Consider the following 11,544-nt stretch of genomic DNA (forward strand, 5'->3'; position numbering starts at 1 on the left):
AATGGCTGAGCTAAATAGTTTGGAGTGTTTCTGACCTTGCATAGACACCACACCAGAAATGGGTCTTCTGTGAGACAGGAAATGTTGTTTGCAAGACAGACCAAACTGTCTCAGGTTGAAAGATTTTCTAATCTCTTAGCCGGATAATTTGTTGTGGTTTTGTGCTTTCTGTTGTAGGTATTCCACATCAGAACACGCAGAACAGCGGGAGATGAAGAGCTCACGTTCCGGTTCCGTGTTACAGTCATTTTGGGCATTTCGGGATCCCGGAGGGGCGGCTCGGCATCCTCGAAGCACTTGGAGCGAAGAGGAAGTGGGCTGGAGCTCCGGACCGGCCCCCGGCCGCTCTCTGCCTTGCGCCGTCTCAGCTCGTGGCTGAGAGCAGCACTTGCTGCCTTCACACTATCGTAGTTTGACTCGTACTTTGGGTTCTCTCGTCTCTCTCGATTTGTTTGGTTTGGTTACATTTATTCAATTCCTGTTCCTCCTCCGATCGTTCCCGTTGTGTTTTCTCCTTGTCAGAACTATCTGCTGGCTCTTCCCTTCCCCCCCGCCCCAGGCCCTCCGTAGCGCGAGGCCCGGCGCCGGCCGGGTCGTGCGGCAGAAGCTCCTTCCTTTTTTTTTTTTTTTCCCCCTTCGGTCATTTGTATCTCGTTTTTTTTTTCTTCTCCCGGAGTCTGTGCCACCCTGTCACGGACTTACATCTAGGAATAACCCCGTGACATAATGCCTAATGGTGTTTCAAAGAAAATTTTATAAGAGTAAAAGAAGGAAAGAGCAGTTTCAATGCTGGCACATCTTGGAAGTTTCCAGCAAGTGTTTTATCACTGATGCATCTTCACCAGTCTGTAATAGCCACCAGTATTTATGCTGATACAGAATATGTTTGAATACTCCATATATTTATGGGATCTCCCTCATAAATTTATTTCAGAATCATAGAATGGCTTGGGTTGTAAGGGGCCTTAAGGTACTTCATGCTCCAATCCCCCTGCTGCAGACAGGGCTACCAACTACCATAGCTAATGCTTGACCAGGCTGCCTATGTGTTACACAAAACCCTGCTGAAGTCATGGTGGAGAGCTGGGTGCTCAGCTCGGGACATGGGCTGCCTGGTGATATCACAAGCATGGTGCTTAGGGCCGTGGCTGCCACCAGTGAGTGCTGTGCAGGGGTGTGGACACCCTGTGTCAGCCTTTGTGCTGGCTGACAGTGATAGTGGTGGTAGCTGACGGGTACTGCCCGATCTCGCAGACTGTGTTGCTCAGCCATTAGGCTGCTGTGTTAGCTGGAAAGGAAAAGGACTGCAGCTGTGCCTGGTAAGCCAGAACTGTAGTGAGTCATACCAGTGCATCCATTGCAGCTGCATCAAGAGTAGATGATGAAGGGGGTCTTTGTCGTGTCCGGAACAGAAAATGTGTGCTTCAATGGATATAACTGTTGATGAGATGGAGGACAGTGCTTGCCGGGGGAAGTCGTGGGAGCTAGAAACAAGTTGGATCTAGAGTGGGCACAGTCCTTGCAAACAGCTGCTTCTAGGACATAGCACCTCTCTAGAGTCTAAATTGCACAGAAAGAAAGCTGGGAAAATGCTTATTCCTCATTATTCTTCTCTTGTTGATATTTTCAGTAGGGCTCCTGTCCGAGAGGACATTTTGTGGATCCAAGGAGTCCAAGAGTGCAGCCGTCTCCAAGAGCGGGGAATTCCTTTGGAGCGAACCCCAACTTGCTCTAAGAATTTCCCCATGTCTCATCAAGGAAACGACTGCTACTTCTATTTCTACTCTACCTGTACTAAGGTACGGTTGGGTTTCTTTTGCGTGGCTTTTCTTCCTTTTCCTCTCTTTGAAGAGAAAGGGGTGGAGCAGGGGGAGACCTACTGGTGATGTTACCTTCATAACCAGTCAGCTCGCTGCTAACTGCCTGGGCTAATGGCATGGAGATGTTTCAGGCTGTGCTCATATTTTCCTGCGTGGTTTCCTTTTGCTTCCAGATGTCCCTTCTGCCATTGTGAAGTGGCTCTGGGGAGTGAACGAGTCTGCCGACTGGATGGGGGGGTTGCACTCTGAGAGTCCCATCTCTGGCACAACATGGAGCTCTGCATCTCTTTGCAAACCTTGCGTGCCTGTTTCCATGACCCTTCCTTTCTTTCTCTCTTCAGAAGAAGAGCAGTGAGATTTCCTGCTATTGGGAGAATCAGCCAGGTAGCTGTCAGAAAGCCCACTGTGCTTTTCTTCTATTGAAGGAACACGGTGGGAACAGAGTGACCATACCACCAAGCAAAAGTGAGCTTCTTATGGCTTGAGGCATGAAAGGGTTAATTTTAAATATTACTTCTGAGTGGGTACAAGACATCAAGTGACCATTCACTGGAGGGTGCAGGGAAGAGTCTTGATAAGTGAAATATTAGTTTGTGTTTTGGCTGTCAGAGTAGTGATGCTGTTTTTCAGGAGAGCGGTAAATTTATTGCACGTCTGTGTTAAGTGTAGAAATGGCACATTTGAGCTGCAGAAGGGCAAATGTAAGAAACAGTGTTTGAAAATCTGAAGCTTGTGGCTGACTGTGCTGACACCTTCCTCCAATGTGATTCTCTTCAATCATATCTTGTTTTCTTTCCGCCAGAAGCCGACGCAAGTGGCCTTCCTCTGAAGAGCGGCCTTGCAGAAAGTCTGGGGAGCCAGAAAGTGGTTGAGAAGGCACCAAGAAGAGGTCCAGAAGAAGGCATTCTGGGATTTCTGCCACTGGTGTTAGGTATCAGAAGATTTCACCAACCAAGGAAGCTGCTCTGTACAAGTACATGGCAAAACCTTGTTTGCGATACCTCTTAGGAAGGACCAAATCCTTGGGGCTATCTATCAACAGAAGCCAGAGCATGGTCCTCCCTGTCGAGTCAACCTCAGTTATTATCTTTTGAACACCTTCAGAATTTTTGGAGAAGGCCTTAAGTCTTCAGAATGTCTGCATGCCCAAACACTAGCATGATAATCCACGAGGTATATAGGGTGGGAGTGCACTGCTCTGAGCAAGAGGATGTCCTCAGTGGGAAGGTCTTTCAGAACATGAAGGAGAACATCCTCAGGAAGACTTAGCAATGTCAGGACTCAGGTCATTTTCTTATCCTTCACTTGGAAGGGAAAGAGAAACATCTGGAACAGTGGCAGTGAATCATGCCCACCTTCATCGTGGTGCTCCTTGCAGACCAAGTGCACACAGCAACCGCTGCACCTGGATCGGCTGTTTGTTATCTTGTTTGTTCTCTGCATTGCCAAGCAGTGATTTTCACAATGTAATTATTGCTTCTTTCTCCATGCTGCAAAGAATGTCAGCAGGTTCCCTTGTATTCCTCCTCAGTACTTTCTTTCCTGAATTGAAGAGGAACCACTCAATGAAGTTTTCTGGAAACCATTTGCAACTCTGCTTATAATTCTCTGCTTTTTCTGCCTTATTCTTCCACAGCTGTAAGGAGTTGAACTGTCACGTTCTGAAGGTCTCTTCAGTGCAGTAGCACCTTAATGTTTTCTGCTTTCTTAAAGGGGTTGTTGAAAAAGGTCATGGAAATGCAAGATAAGTGTGTAGATATTTGATGAAGCAACAGCTGAAAAAGAAGAATTAATAATAAGATGCATTAAGATATAATGCATAAAGGAAAACAAGACTTTTTCTCTCTGTTTAGTTATAAGTATTTCATGATTAAAAATAAGGTGATTTAATAAGGCAATTTTATAACCTTTTACTCACTATTAGTCAGGGTTTGGCTGGGTATCGGTCAGCAGGTACTGAAAAATTGTGTTGTACACATTTATTTTGTAAATATATGTATGAGACAATGGATGTTAACACTGTGAGCTGACGGGTGGTGCATTTCAGCACTGTGCTGTTTCTATCTGTTATCATTTCTATGAACATAGAAAGGAGGCATTACTTTCGGAGTGTCCTACATAGTATACTACTTTATGCTTTAATTTTTGAATAATACATAAAGTTTTGTTTGGTTTATCTGTTTACTTTAAGTCACTTTTTCCACTACTTATTATTTCAAAGAGAGTCAGTTCTTTTTTAATTTTTTTCAGCCTGAGCCCCCTCATAAATACTGCTTCACATCACTATATTTCTGAGTATTTATTGTTTTATGTAACTGTTTCGGAGCACTCAAAAGACTACAAAGTGAACGAGGGCTGCAATAGGCAAATCATGTGTTCTCTAAATATTTCTATATTCGTGTGTCCACAACTCCTGTTATTTCATTGGCTGCTACTGTGAAGAGCTGCCTTTCTCCAGACAAAGGCCTGTGAAATTGCTCTTATAAGACTGCTGGTGGTAACTGGATTAGCTGAGAACCTTTTTGTTATCTGTATTTTTCATGACCCACCTACCTCTTTCTTAGGTTATTACTTCCCCCCCCCACCCCCCCTTTTTTTTTAGCCTTTTTGTCCTTCCTGTTTTTAAAAGGACTTTATAACAAGGATATCTGTATTTTCCTTAAGTATTCCTAATGCTTGCCTCAAAGTGCTTATTAAATTCTTAAAGAAAAAAAAAAAAAAAGTTATATAAGAATATATGAACGTAACAAAAGAAGCAGGTGTTTAAAAATGTATCTCATAAATGCAGCTCTTTTGAGATGGGGAGGAGGGAGGAATGAAAGGAATCAGTGCATCAGCCCTGGGGATAAAGTGGACTGAATTAAAAAGGCAGTTAAGAAATGCTGAACCTCCACTGTGTCAGTGAGTTTCTATAGTAGATAAAACTGTGATGATGAAGAACATGCTCACGCCTATTGTTTCAGAACAATGATGTGTGTCCTGCTAGTAATGCTGTTGTTTTAAGTATATCTCCTAGTGTTTTTATTCTGTCTGAGCTCAACAAACAGACAATAGACAAAACATTCTGGCAGAGGGACAGAAGACACTTTGCTTCAGCTAGTAACAAATTGCTTTCATTATGAACAAATGGTCTTGAAGCATTTTTGTGCTGTATAATCTCCACAAGATGTCAAGCACAAATGGAAACCCAATGTGTTCTCTAAACAATGAAGTAAAATGCAGGCAAGATGTAGGCAAGTATAGTTTATGATGAAATGTTTCTAGGTAGCTTACTGTTAGATGAATTTAGTCTTAGTTTGAATGGGCAAAAGAACCTGCAGTCTGCATACTATAAATAACTTGATATGATTGGACTGCAACTTTTACAGTAATTGCTTTGGACGTGAATTAACACTGACAATTTTAATAGATAACATAATTAGAATGGCGATTTGCTTAGAATGCAACACCAGTTAGCAGTATCCTGATTCCCTGTCCTAATGGGGTTTAAATGATGCCTTTGAAGATATTATCAATGTGTTGTACAGCAGCATTTGATTGTCCTGAGGCAAGATGTCTGTCAGCATTCTTGGTAAATCTATATTTTAAAAAGGGAATAGTGCCGTTCTTTCACAATTATATTGCCTTCTCTTCCTCACGAAAGAAGCACTCAGCTGATATGTAAACTCCATTTCAGATAGTTAAAGTGAGGTTAACAGGTTGTGGCTGAACAGGTAGAAAATACAAACTTTTCTTCTTTTTGACTGTTTGTCGTTTATTATATCTATTTTTTATTATTTTTTTTTTAATTTGCAGTAAAGATCTTTATGCTCAGAAATGAAGAAACACTGTCACATTAGAATATGAAATGTGGCTCTTGGATGTTTCAATTTAGAAATAAGTGCAATGTGGCATTTAATATATGAAAAATTGGTCTTGATCATGTGTTCTATCCTATATTATTTTGTGAAGTTTATTACCACATTAAATCTCGACTATGCTTTAGTAAATCTTTATTTTGAAAGTTCAATATCTTTGCTCTATAAAATCACTTTAAGTTTCCATTCCATATGCAAATGGTGTTTGAGAAATCCAATAAAAATTGGTCAAGCAAAGGTACTTAAAATTCTCATTGGTTCTGCAACATGCATCTAAACGCAAACACTTGGAAGAAAAAAGAAAAAAAAAAAAAAGAAAAGAAAAAAAAAAGAAAAGAAAAAGGGGGGGAAAAAAAGGGATCAAAAGGAGATTAAATATTAGAAATGGAAAAACCAGAAAGGCAAAATTAAGCAGCATTAAAGACCACGTTCTGTTTCTGCCAACACCAGATCTGTAAATTAGGAAGGAAAAAGATAATATATCGTGCAATCAAGTGTGCCTTCTGTGCTTTCACTCGCAGCCTAACTAACTGATATACATTACATAGCCTAAGGTTAAGTTTGGAGGTTTTCCAAATAAATACTGTTCTTGTATTTATCATTTCCCACATTCCTCTGTAATAGCATATTTCATAATTATATTATTAATGACCCAGGAAAAAAAAACAAAAATAATCAATTGTATTGTCAGGATAAAAGGAAACAACTCTTCATGAAGAGTAAGGAAAGAAAAATAGAAACATTTGTAATACATCACAATCTTTAATGTAAAAGAAAATATAAAGAAGCCTGCCATATTTCTTTAATGACCATCAGTGATGCTGTGCCTCATTTATTGAAAAGGTAAAAGCTGTATCTCTTTTTAAAAGACATCTCAACAGAAATTACAAATACAAAACACAAAAATACATGAACTCAAGAACTTACAAATGTTAATAAAATTTCAAACCCTAGAAACTTCAAAGGACAGCCCAAATATTGTAGTTGATATGAAAAGACTCTTTAGCAGGCTCTGTAGTGCTAGGACATGGGGAAATGTTTTCAGAGGGAAAGGCTTTTTACAGTCTGGACCAGGCTCTGAACTCACTGATCTAGCTGTCGGTGGCCCTGTTTATTGCAGGGGAGTTGGACCTTTAAAGGTCTCTTCCAAATACAAGGTTAAAAAAAACAACAACAACAAAACAGACAATGAATGACATGTATCCCTAAGATAACATAAATTTATAATCATAGATGAAAACATAATAAATCCCCTGGAAGTAAAATATAGTACTGTATTACTTTCAGAGATCTGGAGAATGGACTTTTACCAAAAGGAAGCTATAAAAGAATGGAAATCGCAGAAAGTCAGAAACTTGGACACACCAACAAAAGCATTAAAGGCACTGAGACATTTTCTGCAACCTGAATTTGAAATGGGCATGTTTTTTTCAGACAGAAAAGGGGAAAGTATGTTTTTATTCTTATTATTTTTTTCTTTTTTACTAGAAAGTGGCTGGTAAGTCCGCAGGATTACACTGCAACCTGACATCTACTGTAACATTTTTATGGTATAGTAACTTGAGGTAACATAACTTCATGCAAACAGCTTGTGTGGTAGAGATTTTGTGATGTCCTTAATGTTTCAGAGTACACAAAGTCAAAATCAGCCTCTGTGACTGGTATCACATTTCTTGGAGACAAGGGAGTCTTCAAAGTCATCAAGATATGAGCCTATCTTTCTCATGAAAGTGCCTTAGGAAAATAGTGACTGAAGTGCCATGGAGATTGTTTGCTTTCATGCACAGGGCAGCAGTTAGAGCAGAAGAATTTTCCCTGCTGCTTCCAATATATATTTAGGTTGATACGAAAAGATGAGAGAGAAGCCAAATTGTTGGAATTAAATAAAATTTTAGAACTGAGACAAAAATTAGGGCAGCAAAACAAGAGCTGTGGGATGTGAGGTGTAGGTTCACAAGCTCAGAAAATGAGCTTGAGATGCTGGAATGGAGATCCAAAGTAGGCCATGAAGCTAGAAAAGGAACAAATAAAACATCTTGACAAAAACAATGAAATCTGGTTAATGTCAATCTCTTGGCAGGGCTTAACCCAAAATAATTTTTACTAGTTCCTGAACTAGTGTGTCATGTGTGCTGACATGCTAAGTAAACAATAATTATGATAAAAATCCTATACAAAATCTATCAGTCTCATGTGATGAACAGTCACTCAGATTGTCTGTGGTCAAGAAATTATGTTCATTTTTGTGTGTGTTATTGTTTGTTTGCTTTTTGACCCTCAAGAATCTTGTAGTTATCAAATTAATTCATTTGGGGAAATCTGGTTGGTAAAGTCAAGCTCTGTTTGCGACCTGGCCAATACATCTTAAATTGAAGGTGGTACTTAGACTCTGCTTGGTTTCAGAAAGCCAAAAAGGCACAGTTATGTACTGAGATAAATTCCCAAGCACCTGGTGAGTGACTTTCCAGGCAAGGAGAATTTGGGCTTTCTCCCATGTTTTCAGTAGAAGGGACAATCATTTTCCTTACTAGTCTATCCAAGTGTTTCCTGCTGCCAAAAAGTGTAGCCACTGTTCAGTTCAGTCACTTTAGAGTAATTGAACTTAATTCAGTTAGCCAGAATATTATGTTACCAAAATGGAAAAAATAATGAAAATATCTTCCTCCATTTCATTCCTTGTCCTAGTAGTTTCTGGTATTAAATTTAGTGGTATTTGTTGTATCAGTCCATTATTGTGTTTGTAAGGTATGGAACCTAGCCAGCAGAAACCTAATAAATTAGAAAATAATTGATATTGACTTGCCATAATATCATTAAGAGATGACTGAAGAAAAGTTAGATGTTTGCTTACATCATTTATTTCCAAGAGATATGTGAGCAATACTTCAGAAGTTCACTAGGAATTTGTCTCTGGATAGGAGCATCCATAGTAATAATATTCCACTGCATTTTTTTCTATCTATAAATATTTTTACAGTTCTAGGAACATTTGTTTAATGTGTGTCATCCATTAAGCACTACTTCAAGCTTAGGAGTTTAAATTCTGTAGAGGAAATCATGTTGGGGGTGAAAGGTAATAATGCTTTTCTGTACTGCTTATAGGAAACTACGCTCTGAATACCTTAAACAAAACTCAAAACAATGAACACTGACTTAACGTATTGTCAGTGTTACTCAGAATTACCGAACTTTTTCTCTTCTCTTTTCATTTGGCTAACACCTTGAATTCCTCCAGGCTCCCTTCTAAAATAAGAGGTGAAGGAGGAGTGAATTGCTGTCTCTCAATATTTTTAACTTTTTCTGTTATGCAATGTAAATTGCACTGATCTTCATTCATAATAATCTTCCTTGATCTTGCTGAATGTTCAGAATGTTTAAATATGTATATATATTCTAAAGCAGTGATAAAATTTCAATGGCCATTTTCTTCAGAAACTCACTTCTAGCAGCTTAAAATATGCTTTTAGGTGTTTCACTGGATATCAAAACATGCAGAAACTGTAGAACCGCAACAATTACCCCCATTTACAAAAAATATGTGTGCATACACATACATATAAATGACATTCTGGCTGCAGATTATAAGAAGGTAGTATGGGAAGTGCCAATTGATTTGTGTTATTTTCCTGAAAATATAGCAAGGCATTTCCTCTCATCTTGAAAATATTTAACGTGCTAGGTCATCCTCTGGAACACTATCATCCTATGATTCCCTTAGAAAGAAAATGATAGAGATGAGAAAAATTCTACTAAAAGTAGAGAATCGTCACACCACAGCACAATAACTTATGTTTGCAAACCAAGATCAATGCCTGATAAACTTTTTGTTATCATAAGGTTCAAATGGAATATGGTGTTTTCTGAAAGCAGAGACTACAGATGATAGTCAGCAGAAGGAAGTTTGAGCAAAAGAGGTTGTCTGCCCTCATGGCTGAAACATTTGTTGTATTTTCAAGAGTCATAAAAGACTTCCCACTGCAAAGTGAGCATGAAGCGGTGAAGAGATGCCAGAGGGGATCCTAGCTTGCCTTGGCTGCAAAGATGGGCAGCAGTCTCCAAATGGCAAGTAGCACTCTAATTCCCAAAGCTGTGTGTGGTTATGAATTACAAAGACAACCTTGACAGAAGCTGAAAGCTCTGGCATTCCCCCCCACCCCAACCTGCTGGCAAATTCTTGGCATATTATAGAATAAAAACCTTTCTCTAAATAGGGTGAAATCAGTGGAGCATTTAAATTCAAATTTCTGTTAATATTATGACTTCACTGAAGGTATGTCAAGGATGAACCTGATTCACTGACAACTAAATAAACACTAAGAATTATTATTGATTATAAAACAGCACTTAATCAAACTTGTTTAACAGTAGGTACTGTTTCTCAGAACTTCCAGGATAACTACTTTTGTTCAGATATTGAAGCCTAATTTTAAGGTCCTAGTTACGTTCCAAATTCTATGTTGGGCAATTCTTTTAACTATGTACAGTTGTTGAAAAATTACAGTCTTAAAGAAAATAGCATCAATGTTATCACTTTCCTGCAAAAGTTGAGCTGCAGTTTTCAGAAAATATGGGATGGAATAAATGAAGGCTTTTACTGATATATTTCTTAGTATTTACATAGTACATAAATAAAATGAAAGGCATAAAATTCTTCAAGTGTCAGTGTAGTTTTGCTTATTGCTGCTGGTTTCGTAGTGCTTGTTCTGCTGCAGATGGATCACCTGTTTTTGAGAGTTCCTGACTCAACCAAATCAAAACCTTAGCCAGACACTGGAAAATATTTTTCTCTCATTACATGCATACATGTATTCAAAAAGATTTAAACAGAACATAATATTAACTTCTCTTGCTGACTACATGTGTTTTTTTGTCCTCCAAAAAGTCATATTTTTATGTGCAAATCCATGTGTGCACATCCAGTGACAGCAAAACTTCCATGCCTATGTGCAATGATTACACAGCATTACCCAGAGCAGGACAAATGGATCCATATAAGACCCAGAACTGCTTTGTCACAGGCAGTGCTAGGAAATATCTTGGCGCATAAGTAAAGAGCTACTAAAGTCAGCCTCGAGTGTAATCCTTCTCATCTCAGGATGTGTGAAGCTGTATGACTAATCTTCCTAGAATTCTCTATTTTTTTGTACTGATGCACAACAATCCAGGTACGTTAGCTTTTCAAGTAAGTAGGTTAGCAGTGCTGAAATTATCTAGTCTACAGTAGATAACAGAGACCAACAAAGAAATATTAGTAAGATTCAGATGTTTTTTCACTTAGGAATAGTTTCTCCCTGGTCATAGAGCAACCAAAGCCCCATACCCAGGGCTGACTCAGTGATTTTAATGTTTATAATCTGTATTTATAATATATCTGGCATGTAGATTATTTTAACATTTGCGGCTGTTTTTCACTTCATGACTATTGCTTAATATACAGTGTTCATTAAATAGTTTATTTACTGCACTGCATAAAAAGTTGAAATGAGTTCCCTCTTTTGATCAGTAATGATATATTCTTGACCAGTAAAAAATATGAAAGATAACGTTTTCTCACACAATTACTTGTTCAGCTAAACCTTGTTGTCTTGAAATATCAGTTTATCAGGTGATTTAAGGTATTCCTTCCACAGTGATGGTTGTTGTACACTTCTACATATATCCAGCTGTAAAAGACAGTACACAAGACATAACTTCTGGAAGATTAAAATGTACATATATCATCAACTCTTACATTTTGTTTTCCTCCTCTTTTTCACTTACATACAACTCAGTCTGAGAACAGGGTACAAAAATGTCAAAGACTTCTATAAAGGAATTCTGATGTCACTTTTGAACTTGTCATTCCCTCGTATTTGAATTGCACAAGA

General features: G+C 38.6%; 1 protein-coding gene across 1 annotated transcript; it reads left to right on the forward strand.

The window, feature by feature from the left end:
- Nucleotides 1–89: 89 nt before the first annotated feature.
- On the forward strand, nt 90–8,872 carry LOC146761431 (uncharacterized). The gene is made up of 3 exons (XM_085541813.1): nt 90–1,799; nt 2,162–2,285; nt 2,623–8,872. Exons 1-3 carry the CDS (start codon nt 1,590–1,592, stop codon nt 2,826–2,828), a joined length of 540 nt encoding a protein of 179 aa, XP_085397939.1. The 5' UTR covers nt 90–1,589; the 3' UTR covers nt 2,829–8,872.
- The last annotated feature ends 2,672 nt before the right edge of the window (nt 8,873–11,544 follow it).

This window comes from Coturnix japonica, chromosome 3 (genome assembly GCF_054131305.1).
Source record: "Coturnix japonica strain WE chromosome 3, WE-NBRP24, whole genome shotgun sequence".
Taxonomy (NCBI): domain Eukaryota; kingdom Metazoa; phylum Chordata; class Aves; order Galliformes; family Phasianidae; genus Coturnix; species Coturnix japonica.